General features: G+C 37.0%; 1 protein-coding gene across 2 annotated transcripts in view; it reads left to right on the plus strand.

Moving 5' to 3' along the window:
* Positions 1 to 2,094: 2,094 nt before the first annotated feature.
* Positions 2,095 to 18,309, plus strand: part of SESTD1 (SEC14 and spectrin domain containing 1) — a 48,858-nt gene continuing 32,643 nt past the window's right edge. The window contains exons 1-6 of one of the 2 annotated variants that reach the window (XM_085322088.1): positions 2,095 to 2,147; positions 2,828 to 2,929; positions 10,975 to 11,110; positions 13,531 to 13,610; positions 14,268 to 14,376; positions 17,884 to 17,974. In XM_085322088.1, coding sequence (XP_085178214.1) covers positions 13,556 to 13,610; positions 14,268 to 14,376; positions 17,884 to 17,974 — 255 coding nt within the window. In that variant the 5' untranslated portion in view covers positions 2,095 to 2,147; positions 2,828 to 2,929; positions 10,975 to 11,110; positions 13,531 to 13,555. The remainder of the gene's footprint in view (positions 2,148 to 2,827; positions 2,930 to 10,974; positions 11,111 to 13,530; positions 13,611 to 14,267; positions 14,377 to 17,883; positions 17,975 to 18,309) is intronic. The other variant, XM_085322080.1, reaches the window with a different exon arrangement.

An 18,309-nucleotide genomic window follows, 5' to 3' on the forward strand; every position in this document is an offset into this window, starting at 1 on the left:
GTGCGCGGGGCGCTCTGCGCTCGGGCAGCGCGTCCGGGCCGGGGGGAGGCCGCCGTCGCGGCGGGGCGAGTCGCGGTGGCTCTTTGTTTTTCGCTTTCCCTCCTCCGGTGAGCAAAGTCGGCAGCGCTGGCGTGGAGCCGCGTTAGCGGGTGCTCTCGCGCTTGCCCCTTCGTCGCCCTTCCTCCCGAGGAAAATACTGTTTGTCTGCGCTTTCGGTGTGGCATTGTCCTGACGGCTGAGCGGCTCTGCGCTCGTGGAAATGCGCGGCGGTGAGGAAGCGCTGCTTGCTCTCCTTGCGCCGTCCCCGTCCCCGCTCCCTGGTATTGTCTGCCAAGGTAGCACAGCACACAATGAGCGCGGCTGCAGCAACAGCTGCGCTGGTGGGCTTGCGCCCCGGTGAGGGCTCGCGTTTCCTGAATTCACATGTTTCTGTAAAGTCACGTTGTCTTTTTATTAGTCACATTGTCTGCGCTAAGCAGATGTGTAATGAGGAGAGGAGGGGGGAGGTGGACCGCAGTAAAACTAAGGCTGGGTCAGGGAGGCCTGGTGCTTGCCGTCAGGGTGCTGACCATGCTTTGCTCCTTGGAAGAAGAAGCTATAGGTGATGACGGAGGTCTTTAATGATGGATTTTCCAGTGTTGCACACATTTTTACATTGTAGATTGCTGTTTCTTGGAGAATCCTGGAAAGCTGCCATGGCCAATTGTTTTTCCTAAAGTAACATGATAATAGTTGATATTTTATTTGATGCTGAGTGATCTGTACTAGCACTTTCCCTAGAGTCAGAAGTCAAGAAAAAATATACAGCATGAAAATATTTATTATATTTATTATTAAGACAATATATTTGTATTTAATTTAGGAGCTGATATCATGATGTCTTTTTGAATTATATAGACTATAATTTTAAATTAGCTTTGGAGTTATATTTCTCTGTGAAGCTTACTCAAACAGAGGAAACGAACTGTATTTTATGTTTTCCAACATGAAAGGAAAAAAAAAGAGTCAAAGATGAAGGTCAGGTTTGCTTCAGGAGCAATAGTAGGGACAAGAACTGAAGGTATTTACAGAACAGAAACTAAATGCAGTGGTGGTAAACTTCAACATAGTGCTCTATGATTGTCACATGTCCTTAGGGATAGAGGATGAAGAGGAATGCTTTTTTCCCCAGCGGCTGAGTGGGTAAGGAAACATGGAATACTTCTAATAGTTAGYTTCTGATGAAGTAGACGAAGCCTCCTTCAGGAATATGTTAGGAATAGTAGGGGTAAGAAATGACATTGTCACAAGATTTCCACCACCCCACTCTGTTCAAACTGTCTTGAGYAATTGATGCTCTTTGGCTGATCTGCAGGTGTGTACCCTTGCCTTCTCTTCATCTTTTGGAGGCTGCTATTTTATTTACCTGACCACAAGAGATCTGGTAACATAACACTCTTAAATTTAAAACCTGCTCTGAGAGGTTGCTGTAATTACTGCTGCATTTCAGTAAATGTGAGACCTAGGAAGTATGTTTAGGTTCTTGGCTTCACCTGTAAAACATTCAACACAAATTTGTGTTCTTGTGTTTCCTCTAATGGGTGGGATTTGGTCAAGGTTACATGTGTGTCTTAAAGCATTAGCTGAGTTTTTTCAATTGACGCTAATCCTGTATCTCCTAATACAGAAAAGAACTACTTACATTTTAAATTTAAAATTAAAAAAAAAAAATCTTACAGTAGTGATTCATTTAGTTTGTAAGAATATCTCTTTCTTTTCACCAAAAAGACTGACTTACCTCTGGTTGAAAGCATACTACAAAGACTGGTTCTTGTTGCTTTCCCACTGCTTCCGGTGCTGCCTCAGGAGCATTGCCTGCTAATTATAAACAATGTTGATGTCTACCATATGTTTTGGTGGAAGATACGGGATTCCTGTTGTCCCACTCAACTCGAGTGCCTGGCTTACAAGTATTTGTGAATCTGTAATGGAATCGACTCCCATATCATGTAACTTCATAATACATCTGTTTTCAGTCTCCAAAGAAATTAAGTTTCATATCAAGTATTAGCTTCTAAAAATATGGTGAAACACATCTTTCACTTAAATTTTCAGAATCCAGGATCCAGAGCTCAAACCTGTCTCCTTAACATATTCCAATGCAAATGGTGAGTAAGATTGATCTGTTACAGAAACGAGATCTTTAAAATCTTCATTTTTTTTTTTTTTTTTTTTGTTCTGATGAATACAATGTCTTGGACAACATCCTTGCAACTAGTGTTGCACAAATGTATTTAACCTGTAATTCAAACTCGTGTCTTGTTTATCCTAGGCATGTTACTTGGGTTTGGTCTTGTGACTGTGTAAAATCTTTAAAAGCTTGTGTAGCAAAATCAAAGCTTGACATATTAAGTTATATAATTTGGTTTAGACACCTTAATTCATAGACAGCAAGCTCACTAAAATGATACAACTTGTGAATAAGGTAGTGTTGGTTACGGTGGCTCACACGGAGGATGAGCAAGTGTTTGATGAGAGATCTGCAAATTCTGGTTTAAAGAGGGAGATGTGATTGTAAGTGAGAATGAGGAAAGAAAAAAATTAAATAGCATTGAGGAAGATCACTGCTGTTCTCATAGTGTTGAGAAGCTTGTGCAGAGAAAAGACATGAGAGACCACCTTGAGGGAGCAYGCAGAAAAGTCCACTGGTGAAGCTTTCTACCCTTCAGACTAAGAGAGAATGGGAGGTTCTGAAGGGAGGTTTTGCTYACAAGACATTTAAACCGGATAAGGTGAAAATGAAGCAAGTGAAAATGAATATATGGAGTATTGTTTTTCCTGCTTCTAGGTGAGAAGATGAGCTGCTGCATTTTGGACAAGCTGAAGTTTGGAATGCTGGGACATAAAGAATCCATTAAGGAGGAAATTAAATAGTTAAGAGGAGATGAAGGTAGGACTTAGAGCTTAACAGAAGCAGTGATTAAAGGGAGGTAGTYGTAGTAAGTGTGTGAGAATTCAGAGTCAAACTAAACTCTTAAGATGTTGGCAGAGTTGAATTTGAGAGAGATTTCTTGAAGAATGTTTTTTGGTCAGACCAAATAAAACAAAGAAAAGTTGGAAAAATAAAATGAATGGATTTGATGTTAACCTAATGAGATATTTTGATCACTAAATGACTGAATGTCAGAAAATAAATGGCTGCTCTTAAAGGAGAGTGTCAGGATGGACACACAATGCATAGGTGTAAGCTACTGATACTTATCTATTTCTGGTGTTTGTGAAAATGTTGCTTTCTTTCTGATCAGTGTACCTTCTGAATGTGGGTTGTCCATTTTCTCCATGCTAATGTAATCTTTGTTATTTCTTTGATGTTACGTTCTACTCTAGCCCGATAAGTTGTATTAGTGAAGAATATGTGAGTGTCTTCTATGTAAGATGCTGCAGGCAGCAGTTTAGTAGGCTTGTTTTTATATAAATTTTCTGAAACATATATTATTATATATGGTAGTGGAATGCTATAGCTTTTACTTTGAGAGGATGCGAGACAGTTGCTGTGGCTACTGCAGGTGGCTGTTACAGCCAGTTTAACTTGTGGCTTGGAGAAGAAAGGTCCAGAATCTTTAAGATGAGCACAAAATTCAAAGGAAAGACAACTATTCAATTTAGGGGAGGATGTATTCCTCTCTCATGCGGTAATTCAAGGGCAGCAAAGTTATTTTTATTTTGTATGATATAGATTTATGTAATCCTGAAGTATTTTGAAACTTAAAAATACAGATGAACAAGCCATTTATGCCCCAACTCTGAAATACTTTATATATATATATAATATATGATATGAGTGTATGTATGTGTTTTAATTTGCCTGTTTGATTAAGGTTAGCAAAGTTCTCAAATTATTTACATATTCTCTATGCAGGGATTTTTATTATTGTCCCTATTATGTTTACCTTATGGATTGTGCAGTGGGGAAGAAAAACTAGGAAGCCATTATGATTAAAAAAAGATCTAGAATTGTTCAGAATATTTCAAGGTTCACACAAAATCTTACTCTGAGCTGAAAACTTTTTTAATGTAAGGTATCAAAAACATGATCTTCTAGACTTATAAGCAGTCTTTTTGTTAAGCTTTAACAGCTTTTGTTAAGGCTGTCAGGCTCTCAGTTGTTTTCTTCTTACCTCTAGTCCATGTTTTCCACCTGAAAATGATAACTGCTTTGATGTATTTACTACAACTGTATCTATGCACCCTACTTTTATCTTCCCTAGTCCTTTCCCCTCCCCCCCCCACAGTCTAGAAGTGCATTTCTTTTTGCTCCCATACAGTTGTATCATTATATTGGTCTGACCTCTTGCACTGAAATGTTTCTGAGGGTTTGAGCCACGCACARTTGTAGCCAAAGCTGTTACGTGTGTTGTTATGAGGTTGTAGAACTTGATTGTTCTCTTATGTAAATGTTATAAAAGGAACAAGAAGTTCTAATCTTGCACCCCAGAGGAAAGTTATTTTGTTTGCTCCAGACTGCCAACAGTTGCACTCATCGGTGCAGCTGTTTCTTTTGACTTTGATTCTTGACTTGGCCACTCCTGGCCTGGAATTGTCCACTTTCTGTACTCCTACGCTCTATTTAGTTAGTTTTATGAAGTATTGAAGACATGGGTACTGWCTGTGATCTTTCATCATAAACTACTGTTGGTCACTTTTTAAAGAACTCGTGAGAACAAGTACCTTCAATGCAAGTTTCTGTGACTGTTGGCTTTTTCAGTAGAATTAGCTGGGAAAGAAGTGTGTCATTTATTTCTGCTATTCTTTGATGTTTTTTCAGGCTGTGATTCTGACACTGTGTCTGTGAGGATTTACAAGCTGTGTGATTTCTGTCTTGCTTCCCCCAAACTCTTAAGTCAAAGCTGAACCTGTGATTCTCATTGATGTTATGGAAGTGTGATGAGGAACAGAAAATGTCTGTGCTTTGCTTTGAACATAGCATTTCAATTGACCTTTTGCCATGTAGAATGGGATGGAAGAAGCCACCTCCCAAATTGCGTCATGTTGCTTATTTTGTGGTCACTTTATGCTCTGATGTGAGTTGGGGCTGTTCCAGATGACTGCAGCTTATGCTGTACTGGCTGCATGTTGCAAGAGGGAAGAAAGTAGATCTGACTCTGCTGTTGCCTGTGGTAACAGCCTGCAAGGGCAAGCTATATAGTTCTGCAGAAAGGTAAGCAAGGCCTCTTTCTGCGAATGTGGCAGAAAAGAAGTGTGGAGACATACAAAACCTGAGACTTGTTTTCTCTTCTGTTCTCARCTAGAGAGACTGGAAACTGCTGCAATTTGACATATAACATATGTGTTTGGTTTGGCCCAAGGCTGAAAAGGTTAGAAATCTTTAGTAAACTATCATTTTAGTGCATCATATGCTGTAGCATCATTACAGCCTTCCATGTGTGTTTCTTTAGATTAGGGCAAAACTGACTGCTTAGAGCTGCTGTCTGTGGACAGGACCTTTGATGAAGCCAAAGAAGTGCTATGCTTTGTGAGAGTGCTAATTGCTGCAGACTGTCCTGTGCTTGCTGCTCTTGTATAAAAGGACTGAGGTGTAGGTGTCATGTTTCATAGCTGTACATGCAAATRTTGTTGTGAATTCTTAGTTATATTGCTTCTGGGCTTGATACTCTTCCTTCTTTCCCTCTGGCATTTGCTGTAAAGCAGAAGAAAAGGGCTTCCATGCTGTGAGATGAATAGTTAACTGAGATCAAAGTAAAAACTTACAAACACAATGACTTTTTCTTCTCTGATGGCATAACCTTTCTTAATCACTAATTCTCTATTTGCTCTCTCACTATTCATTATATTACTCACCACTCCTTTTGCCACTCATCTTTTACTTAGCTACTTCCTCTGTTTAACATTCTGGGAGAAGTGAACAGGAGAAGCTTCTTCTAAATTGCTATTAGAAGTACTTCACAGATGCAGTGTATAAGTTAACACTGAAGCATCCAGCTGAAAATGAGGAAGAAGAAATGGAGTACTGCTTCCAAGATTCAGTTTGGTATGGCTGAGATCATATGCTTTGGATGATAGCTTAGCACATTGTTAACCCAAGTATTAACCAGAGGTTGGACACATTTTTTTCAATGTGTGCATCTGCTGTCGCAAGTTGCTGAATAAGAGTATTAATTGTTTGTGTAACGGAAATGATACTATGTGCTTGATTTTTTTGCCCTAAAATTAAACAAGCTTGCCTATTGATGAAATTTATAGGGTCTGTGATTTTTATTTGCTTAATCCTTTGGAATGAACGAATTGTAGAAGATCGGGAACTTTTTTTTTTTTGTGTACTATTTGAAAATTAGGCACAACAAAACTTCAGTATGCTCTTTTTTAACTGATAGTTTATTGATCGAAAGGAAAATAATCAGCTGATAACTGAACAAAGCAGTTCAAAAGCTGAAACCTTAATCTGATCTTCTCTAAATGTGTGAAGTTACTTTTTTTTAAGGTCCTAAAGGGTTCTAGCATATAAACTTGACAGCTTCTGTGTTGCAGAGTAAAACATACTGGTCATCTGCATTTGAGTACCTAAGTGTCTGTTCGTCTGTCAGCTCTTATTGTTATTCTGAAACTGTGCAGCTGAGTAACTCAGTGCCTGTGTGCTCTTTAATTACAAACTGAATCAATGAATCAATGTTTACAGCTTTTGTCCGCTCTTCAGGCCCGTTTGTTTGGTGTGTTTTTCAAATTACTACTCTAGGGTACCAGCAAACATGTGGAGATACCTTTATGTATGTTCTCCCTGACTTTGTGACACCTGTGTGCCTTCTCTGCCACAGCTCTAAGATGGCTTCAAAGGAAGAAGGAACAATAAGCTACACAAATGTAGTTGTTATTCAGCTTTCTTTCTTATGAACACAGATACTATTTCTGAGTGGGACAGGTGAACTTTGTGCCTTGTGAATTGAGGTTAGCATCTGAAGAAACCTGCATGGTGACTTCAAGGAATGAAGCTGTTAATTTTAAAGGCTGTGAATTCAGAAGCTGATGGTGGGGGGGAATCAGCATATATGATGTGTTTTCCGCCCCCCCCCCCCCCCCCCCCCCCCCCCCAGTATTTCAGAATGTCTGTTGTTATTTGTGCTATTGTTTGTGCCTGGACTTGCAAGCTGCTACAGTTTTGAATGTAGCTGCCCATCTGCTTCTTGGTTATTTATAGGCAGATCTATAGAGTTTCTTATAATTTCTCAAGTCTTCAAAAACCTTACTGAATTAAACATCACGATACTCTTGTAAAGAGGGAATTAATATATAACCGCTCCATTTTACAGATGGAGAGATTGAATGAAGACTAAACTGGRTAAATGGCTTGCTGAAAGCCGTATGTATATTTCGTAGCAGAACAAGAAATGGAAACCAAGTTTTTTTTCTAGTCCTGTTTTTAACAGCTATGATCTCCTGCTTGATATACGATTAGAGAATGATGAAACTACTCATTCTTTGAAACTTACTGTGGATGTTTGTACACAGACCAATCCATTTAAAGATCTTGCTCCATGTACTGAAAGTATTAAGAATTTGCATGATCATTTTTATCTTAATTCTCTTTGAGCCTGGATTCGTTTTTGTTTTTAATGGTTTTGGTGGTGTGGTTCCAACTGGATCACTTAGGAAGAAAACACACATTAACTGCAGAGTCAGGTTCTCTCTAACATCTTCAGGCTTCTCACTCCTGGTCCTCTAGTCAATTGCAAGTCCATCAGCTKCTTCTCTTCCTCTCCTTGTTCTTTCAAATAGTGTCTGGACATCAGCTCTTATTTATTTATTTTTTTATTATTATATGGGACTGCAGATGTGTAGTAGCAAATGCATATGATACAATTTTATTCATCAGAAATTGTACATGTTATGCACATAGTTTTTTTCTTTTTCTTTTCTCTCTCTCTCTCTCTTTTTTTTTTTTAAGAGAATTTAAACTGTTTTGGGTAAAAGAATGTAATTAGTCTTCCAGAGCCTAGGAATAATAGGGGACAAAGCCTGTGTAGCCATGATTTGACTCCATGGTGGAATGCAGCATGAAATAGTATTTACATTTTATCTGTTCTGTAAAATTGTAGCTGATTTGTTTACTGTTGCCTGTTCCCACCTATTCCCATCACATTTAATTATATATTTAAGAGAATTGTCTTCACATGTGGTATTGGCTTATGCTTGGGGGTAGTGGGAACTGTTTGGTTGGTTGGGTTTTYTTTTGCTTGCTTTCTTCTAGGCATTTGGAATACSTWTYWARWRWYYWRRWYWYTWRAWASGTATGTTCTGTGTGGACTTGGTCTTGCCACGTCTCTAGAAGTCTTCAAAAAAAAAATACGTGGTTGGTGATGAACATTACTGTACTGATGTTAAAAAAAAAAAAAACTTATCTGAAAAACTCGAGTCATTTAAAGTGAGTTCTTTATGGCTCTTTAATGTATTTCCTACATTTAGCATGCTTCCTGGTAACACAAGTTTTATAATTTGGCATTTGGTATTTTAATTGGCTGAATAGCTTGGAGGTGGGCATTCAGCACTCTAGGCTGCTTCTGATTTCCAGCAAACTGATTAAACCTCTTTAACTTGGTTTCATGTTKGTAAAATTTGAGCATATGAAACTGATGTCTTTTGTTTTGAAAGTGATGAAATGCAGCTAATATTTTTGRAGTACTTTGGTTTCCTCAAGTAAAATCTGTTCTCTTCATTGCTGCTTCTTTTCTTCTGTAGCTTTTTTCTTTTCTCTTTAATGGGTCCAAATGCTTTTATTTTATTGATGAGTAAACACTTATTCTGTTTCTTTTAGCTAATCAGTGATGCCACATAGTTTATCATTCTTTCCTAATTTTAAATTGAGAACTTGATGGCCAGTTTAAGAGTGTGTTCTTTTGTCTTCCTCTGAACAGTATGACTTTACAGTTTTACTTATAGGACTAAATATCTGGGGTTTTAGCAGTGTACTTTTGTAAAATACCCTTGACAGCTTCCAGTGGAAAGTAAAGGGCAGCTCTCTTGAAATTGTTTCTCTTGCCAATAGAAAAATTACATTTAATTTCACTCATTCTGATATTCTCTGGAGTGTTGAAGATAGTGAGGGACATTAAATCCCTTTTAAATTTGAAAATTTTCTGACATGTTCAGATAACTTGCGCTGATGAGAGTTTCCCTCTAGACAGAATACATCAAAACTTTCACAAAAAAGAGATGATTGAAAATTTTAGGAGTTTCTGGGACAAAGCATAGGTGGTTGAAATTAACAGTAATTGTTCTGACTCAGTTCCCTCCACTCAGTGAACAGAATATTTCCTTTGCTTCCAGGAAATATTGAACAAAAGAACTATTTTAATCGATGGACAGCAGTTTTCTACTATGGCAGAAAGCCAGGCAGTGCTTTAGTATTATATAACTTGGTATTTTACCAACAGCAAAGAAATAAGTGCTTCCTAGAGTCAATACGTTTATACAAACTTTTGTTCCTATGTGAAGGTATGAAGATAGTGAAGTTTCTGTGTGTGTATGTTTAAGTTCATGCTGTGTTCACTGATTATACTGAAGAACAATTTGTAGTAATTCTGAAATATAGCTTGAGGAGAAGGTGAAGTCCTTACTATGTACGTGTTCTGCATTTTAACTTTGGCAGTTTTTTTCTTAAGTAGTTTCTGTGGGACAGTTCAAGTGTGGTTGTAATAGAGAGACAGGAATGGCTATCTTGAGTTTTGTGTTTTAGGGAACAAATAACCTGAAAAAGCGTTTTTGTCTGAAGCATACAAGAAGTGTTAATAGGATGCTTATTTGAGTACTCATTTGAAGTGCAAGCTATCTTGGTGCTCTCAGTTTCTGAAAGAACTGRAATTGCTGTTTGTGTCCCGGTGAGTTATATAGTTGCCAAAAAAGGCAGAAGTATTGAGGTTTTGGTGGGAGGGGTAGGAATGAACTTTGCAAAGCATTACACTTTGGGATAAGGAGAGACAGTACAAAGCTGTTGAAATGCTATTTCTGTTTCACAAAAAATAATCATTAAACTTTTGGTTCATAATGAAATTCACTTTTTTTTAACAAGAAAAGGAATACCTTTTTTTTTTCCYGAGGCTTTCTGTTTGAAGTTCTTGTTTTTTTTCTAGAATGCTTACAGTTTTGATTCCATTAACTTTTTTTCCCCACAGAAGAAGATTGTGTTTGTATGCATGATCACTTAAGTGTTTATACGGAGAAGTTCAGTTCACAGTCTGAAGCACTATCCATGGAGTTTTTTTTTTTTTTTTTTTTTTNAAAAAAAGTTGGTTTTGGTTGTAAATGGATATCAGGGTATATCTAATCATGGGTATATCATATCATGTATTTCTTTGCAAAATCCATTTTTTATGGATTGATCCATGCAAGTATGAGAAATGGGTCACTTCGAAAAGAAAGTGAGGAGTAGGATCACACGTGATAGATGCTCCAATTTATGGTGACCTCAGGTTCCTCTCTTTCTCCCTCAAGACCGACAAATTCCCCCTGTTATYTTTCAGGTTTAGTCTTTAGAAATCTGAACTGGTTCCAGGCTTGCATTTACATTGGCCATAGGGCAATAGCAGCAGCAGCTTGTAAGATCAGAATTCATGGTCCAGTGATTGTCTCCCGTAAGTCCAGCCTGTAAAGGCTTTTTAAAAAMAGTTAAATTACCAAAACACACTTACCTGAATCCAAAATTTAACTCTCCTGCTGGACTTTTCTCATACTGAAGGGTTTTAAAATCTTTGTATACCCCAAATAAGGTGTTTATGTGCTTGAATATCTTGTGATAGATGAGCCCACAGTTGAAATGAGAACTCTGTTATGATTCACAAAGTGCCTGTTCTCCCCATGTTGGCATTACAGGCTTCTGTTTTCATATAGGAGGTCCTGCTTTGTTCCTTGTGACTTGTAAATTCATCTCTTCAAAATGCATGCTGAGCCATAATGCCATCATGGGTTTTTCCTTCCTTCCTTCTTTAGGTGCAGCGCTGCCAGCTCTGTGTGCATGACCAAGGCTCCCTCTACCGGCAAGCATCTGTTGCAGTGACCCTGCTACTGTCAAAACTTAGCCAAAATGGTGCAGGGAACCTCTTTTCTTTTGCTAATGTGATGCTAGGTATGGCTCCATACGGTATAGCTTTATAAAGCTCTTGAGCTCTTGGCATACTGATCTTCCACACCTTTTTGCATACTAAATTACCAAAGTAATGGACAGTTTTCCGTGGCACAGCAAGTGCCATCGTAAACAGTGCAGCCCCCAGTTTGAATGTTAGCCCCAGTAAGTCAGTGTGATGTTACATTCTCACGGTAATATCCTAGTCTGTTGTCCTTTTGGAGTGCTGGGCTGAACATGGCTTCCCAGATGCAGATCTTACTCAAAGTGGGGATTGGTAGAGCTGCTGAACCTGCTCCTCATCTCTTTCCTCTAACCTGATCAAAATCTRCTCAGTCTAGAGGCCTCCTTAACCATATGTACATTTTTCTGGCCCTTCTCTGGCATCTCTCTGGCATTCTTAAAAAACCTCCATCCATAGTTGCATTTTGTGTAGTCTCCTGCTGGAACTTGATGAACAGCAAATGTGTTTCTGCACAGATGGTGGCAGCTTGTCCTGCCAGGCTGTCTGCCGCCTTCTTTGACCCAACCAGGTACAGCACCTAGCTGCCAAATGCAGCAGTTGATTTTTCTGATTGCTAGCTAGGTATAGTATTCTCTCTGAATTACTTTTTTTTTTTTTAATCCATATTATTTTGTTTAGGATCTTCTAGAAATCTATTTCTCGCACTTAAAGGAAATATTTAATTAATATTAAAGATGTTTTGTATGGAGGACCTTAAGAGCCCTATATTTTCATTGAAGTTTCTGTTCTGCAGTTTGTCACTTGCTAATGTTCAGGCTGCAGTTTTTGTCACAGCTTAGACTATATTCGRTCTGTGTCAAAACTCTTCCTTTTATTTTAAATTCTTATTGTTTCTAATTTGCTTGTGGTAGTATTGTACCCTAAGATTCAGAATTGGTTACTGCTCTTTAATTCCTTCTACGACCTAGCTTATTTAGTAATAAACTATCGATTACTTTTAATTATTTTACATGATTTGATTTGTTTTTTCTCCTCCTGTGTTAATTTTACTTTTACACAATATGATATCAAATCTTACCAGTGTTGGATTATTGATTGTTCCAAATGCCCCTCTCAGAGGCGCTTAAAATTTCAGGTAACGTTTTCATTTCAATCACTTCTAATGTATTTCCTGTAAATAATTCTCAATTATATGTTTTAGCACTCAAAGTCAATTTGTTTACCTAAACTTTATTTCTGAAAAGCAATAAATTGCCTTGATACACCAATAACCAGTTTATCATCAGTAAATGAAATGCTACTTTATAATAACTTTCAACCACACAAATCTGGTAAAGTGAGTCACTTCCATTTTTATTTGTGTGACATTTAGGAACAAAAAAAAAGAAAAAAAAGCTTGAGTGTAAAAAAAGGTTTCTGAAGGAGGAGTGTGTGGTGTTASAATTTTCTTGTGGATATGAGCATATTATATCTACTTAATCCTTTCACAGCTGAGTTTTATCGGTTTCCTGAGAGAATGATTTATCTATCTCTGCATCTCTTTTTCTTATGCGAGTTTGTCTAATTGGAAAGAATAAATGAATCTGAATTGTGCAGCACATYTTCTGTAGTACAGGAGTAATGGGAGGGTATGAATAATCAGAGTTGAAGTTTGTTTCTGGAAAAGCATAGTGCTGCTGTGTTGTAGAGTAGGACATAAGTGAAAACATGAGCTGAGGAAGACTCATGGGGGGATACCAAGCGCTGCACTGCGTGGGCTAGAAGACACGATGGTTGTAGTTCTAGTGTCCTGTTGATTATCTGTGAAACACTAGAGCTTAATTACAGCGAATTATGGTGTATAATGCAATAAAAATGGGATGAGGCTAAGAAGGGGTTTGGAGAAAAGGGGAGCAGAAGAATTTCATCTATAAGTTAAACCTTTTCTTGCTGCTAGGTTTTTTCTCCTTCCCCCCTTTAACTGAAGACCTACTAATTGCGGGTTAATGACAGTGTCCTGACATAAATGTGTAGGTGTTTAGCATAAGGTATTTAAATAATTACTATATTCCTAGTAATATGAGACAGACTATGTAAACGTGGAAAGTGTACTAATCTTAATACCTGAATGATGAACCAAATAGATGATTTGCCTGTAAATTGCTTGTAGTTTAATGGGGTTGGGAAACAGGGCTTTTATGTAAATTATCTCYGTGTCTTTGAGACTTTGGTTTAATTTTCTTTTTTTAAGGTGAAGAGGAAGAAATSTTTAATTAAAGATTTACATGGGAAATGAGTCTGTTGGTGTTTTCTTCAGTTTTCACAACACTTTGAACTTGCTAAATGTTATGAGTTGGATTTTGACTATAGCATTCTATACTTCCTTCAAGAGTACAAAAATGTGTTGGCCAGTGCTCATTTTACTGAAACGTGGTAATTGATTTCCCATACTTGACAACTTTAACTTCTTGTGTTTCAGAGCGGTGCAAATTATCTGAAGTAGAATGGAAGCTTCAGTAATATTACCCATTCTGAAGAAAAAATTGGCTTTTCTTTCAGGTACAGTTTCTGTTTTCCTTAAATGATTCCTGTCCATGTAATTTGGATGGAGTTTTTAGGTTGCTTTTTTTTTATACTTACTGGATGTATTTAACAGAACTATATTGTAGCTTGACATGTTGTTGTATTTCAAAAACATCTCTGAAACTTTTAATCTAATCTGGTACTGTTGGTTTAACTTATGCCAGAAGGGTTTAAAAATACTCATGAAGATGAAAGCAACTGTGTGCGCCATGGATCTGTGTGGTACAGRGCCCTCCTTTGTGTACTGGATGTGTCTAGGAGGTCTTGCACCCCAGGTGGAACTGCTGTGTACATATTTACATTGGAAACTTACCAGGTTTTTGACAGGTTGATAGTGTAGAAGGTCTAGGAGATATTTCTTTGAAAACATGATCTAGATTTGCCAAAAAAAATGCTGTTTATGTTGAAATACTAGACTGACAGATACAGATGTGGTCTATGCTCTGAAACCTTGGTAGTGTATTAAATATTCCGAGGTGAAGGAATCCTCACAACCGAGAGGTGAAACTTCAGCTGTGATTTTTGTAACTTTTTCTCATACRTTTTGAGACCATGCAAGTACAAAGTATTTCACTTGCCTTAAAGCCATCCCATCTTTATAATGACTTTTTTTCTCCCCCCGCCCCTAAATAGGAGGRAAGGACAGAAGAAGTGGCCTCATTCTGACAATCCCACTATGCCTTGAACAGACGAGTATGGATGAGCTGAGTGTCACACTTGACTACCTTCTAAGTATCCCAAGGTGATTTCAAAGACATTTTGTTCAGGGCAGCTTGCTTTTCTGGTGGTGGAAAGGGTCTTGTCTTTGTTCTTGTTTTTCCTTACCTTTTAATACAAAATGAAGGATACATAGTTGTTTTAAAATATGATACTGTCTGATTAATTAAAAACAATATATTTCAGTAAACTAAGGTGTATCTGCTTTTGTTTTGTATGTCTATTGCTTTGTTTTTTGCTCTGTTTATTCCTCACTGCTTTATTGGAATATCTTTGTTAATATCATTTTTTTTAATGACAGTGCACTTACATTGCTATATAAATTAAGGAGCCATTATAATAAAACTTGTAAGTTTACAAAGATAGTCACTACAGTTGCTGAATTTACTCAGACTAAGAAAGCTTCCCCCTCTTCCTTTCTTTGCTAAATGTCTGTTTTTACAGCCTCTAGTGCTTAAGCAYGTGCTTAATTTAAAAATACATGAATTGTCATTGAATGCTTCAAGTTAAGAGTGCTTAAATGTGCTGAATTATAACCCAAGGATCCTGCTGTTTGGGCCTTGCAGTAAAATCGTCACTGGTTAAGATCTGCTCATGTAACCCTGCAAGCTTACAGTGACTGTTTTTGATCTTACCTTAGGTACTGCCTTTGTTGTCTTAAGAGTCTGAGATTGGTCTTTATTATAGCCTTGCTTTATTTTCCTTTGGAATAGATTTAGAAAGGAAATAAACCCCATGGCTAAATGCTTATTTCTATCCCTTTCAGTCTGTCTTTTGAAAATGGAAAACACTGATATAATTAAAGACTGTACTCTGCATATTAGAATCTACCAAGGCTTTAAAAACATGGATCTGTGAGAGTGGTGGTTTTGTTTTTTTGTTTTTTTTTTTTTTTGGTAGCTAAGAGTATTTTAAAAAATACTGTGGTTGGAGAGAGGGAAGCAGAGAATTAATTCAGATTGCTTACAAATAAAACATCATAATGTAGATGTGTATATTGAACAGCATTTTAGTCATGGAAATTTTAGGGTTTTTTAATCAGCTTATTGTCTTTTAAAATGATGAAAATCCTAGATCATCATCTGTGCAAGATGCCTCATTGACTTAAGGGCTTGCCTGTGTTTACGGAACAGATGCCAGTATTGTTGTTCTAGCAGGCATTAATTATTCTGCAGTGTCACCCTGATATATGGCTTTAGTTATATTAGTGGAAAAGTAACTCTCTGTAAATTGAACCAAAGCACTTTTTGTACTCTACGCRAACTCGGAAATCTGTTTGAAAGAAAAGTTTAATATTTTAACTACTAATGTTTGTCAGTCATGTGGAAAAAGTGACCTCTCTTTATGGTGGCAGTATGGAAAAATCATTTGTCATTTTTGTTTGCATGTTGTTTTCTTAGTGGAGAAACACATTTTGGACTATTCAGTTGCCTTCTATGCTCTGGAAGGYCTAAATGAACAGCATTTGGGTGCAGGCAAAAGGAGACATATTGTCTGAAACCCAGATGGGTTTCCATGAAATGTTAATGTTACTWTTTTTTCCATGTTATCCAAGGAAAGTAACTTTATGTTTACCTTTGAATTCAGTTATGTGTGCCATGCCATATTTTTGAAGTTTTAAACATTTTAAACATTTATGTTTGGACATTTGACTAAATGTTTCAAAACTGGTAGCTTGTGGGTTTGATTTGTTTTGTGTTTTGTTTTCTTTTTTGAATGGGTTAAGTGATGATGGAAAACAGGTGCTGATACTGCTGGTTTCCAGTGAACATAAGAAAGCAATGTCCCAAATGTTACAGTGACACCAGTCATCTTGCTGCTAGTGAAAGTAGTGTTGGTCTAACTCTGTGATTTGTTCTGATTGAACATTGAACAAAAAAAAAGCGTGATATTTCTAAGTGGTTCTAGGAGAATTGTGTGTAATCTTAGAGGTTCCCTAAACAAACAAAATCAAATATACGCATGGATTGACAGCCACATTTATAATTCATTTTTCCTGAATAGATTAATAACATGCCTTTTTTCTTTTTTAAATTCCCAGATGAGCTTATTCCATCTTCCAGTCACAACTGATAAAGCTCTATTTAAATGTGGTTTAAAAATCAGTTAATTTTCTGAACATGTGAAACATAATGCTTGCTGTTACAGGCAAGTTGTGTCTCTTTTGTAAGCTAAAGAGATCAGAAATGGCTTTGTTTTGTGATTCAGTATTTGAAAGACTGGGCCCTGAAGATTGTTTAATGTTTTTCAGATACTCATGACTTTGACAGATAAAAAGTTTCAACCTGAAAAGTTGTAATATCAGACCTTATAGTTCAGGTGGAGGGAAATTCTAGTCCTCCACTTCAGAAATAAGGCTAGAAAAACATGTGTTAGCAATGCAATGACTAGAAATTATGCAGCATGTTCATATCTGAAAAGCTTTAAGGCTTCTATGTGGATTTAGAGTTTGGCAAGGGATGATGTTCTGAATTCCACTGAAAGTTATGGAGTTGTAAATCTTTAAAAATTTCTGCTTGCTTTTACTTTGCGATTGTGTCTTCTGCCTTGATGGCTGGATCCTATGAATGTACCTTTACTGTTTTTTGCTTATGAAAGGAAGAGATTATTATTTTGAGGAGTGCTGTGGTGTCTGATGCTAAAATTACGGGCTTGTTTCCATGCCCTCTTCTGGCTGCTGCTGCTCGTGAGCAGGTCACTCTTCCCAGCTGTTAGTGACATCCCGAAATTGCGGGCTTCTTGCAGCTGTCCGCCCAGCCAATTTTGCAAGCTCCTTGTTGCCTGCTTCATTTAAAATGAGCTGAACAGATCTTCGTGGCAATGTGCTGAGAGTGAGGAAAGTTTTCACTATGTTTTCCCATTTGCTACTTCAGTAGAAGGACATTTTGAATATTTGGCTTTGCAATTAACTGTTCTTTGAGCAGAGTTTTTGTTTGTAGGACACAGACTCAAACCTTTTCATTAAAAGAAAAATAGATGTCAGTTTAAAATACCTCATATATAGAGCTATATGCAAAGTSTGTGTCCTTGTAGAGGCTTTTTGTGCATTGTAATTATTAGATCACTCATGTAGAAAAGAAATTTAGCTATGTTTAGGTGCTTTCYTGCTTGGATATGTGTAAAGTGATTTTTATTTGTACCGTCAAATCTACACTAATTTTCAAGTGACCTTAGSAAAACTAACATCCTTTTGCCTTTCTTACCAAGCTGCATGTGACTCTGTTTTATCTTTTGGAGGACTTTTTTTATGCTCCTAAAACCTTTTCAGAGGTATTGAAATTTAAACAAATATTTGTGTTATGAAATATACTTCAGTGCTACTGCAAAATTATAATTTAGGTTACTATTAATATGCATGAGCATTAAAAATGAAAGCTATTTCTTACAGAGCATACCTAACATTTAAAAGTTTTTCTTTTTTTTAAGAAAAAACGATGTAGCTCTTTTTTAGCATGGTTGAAATTGAGAGTTACTGTGATATGACACTTGTTTATGAATTTTATTTTATTTCCAAKTATTTTTCTTCTTCTAGTGAAAAATGTAAAGCTAGAGGATTTACTGTGATAGTGGACGGCAGAAAGTCTCAATGGAACGTAGTAAAGACAGTTGTGTTAATGCTACAGGTAAAACTCTTTATACATTCATAGTTGACAGATTAGTTTTATAGATACAAACCCAGTTAGCTGCATTATTGTAACAGCAGTAATTTTTTTTATTGATGCATAGATTTATGGTTTTTAAAATCACAAAATCAAATTTGCTCGTCAACATTTTAGGCAGGAAGAGACAATCAGAAATGGGGATAGTATGCTTCCCTCAAGTGAGGGACAGATTCATTATGTGCTAGGAACTTAATGTTGTAGACCTTTTTCTAAAASAAAAGATATGAAACCTTTATAATTTGAAAGTCCAGAAGTCTGCTCTTGACATCATCAGTCTAGGTAACTGTGAATGGTAA

This window comes from Rhea americana, unplaced genomic scaffold, assembly GCF_003343005.1.
Source record: "Rhea americana isolate MKP2758 unplaced genomic scaffold, rheAme1 scaffold_12, whole genome shotgun sequence".
NCBI classification, from domain to species: Eukaryota; Metazoa; Chordata; class Aves; order Rheiformes; family Rheidae; genus Rhea; species Rhea americana.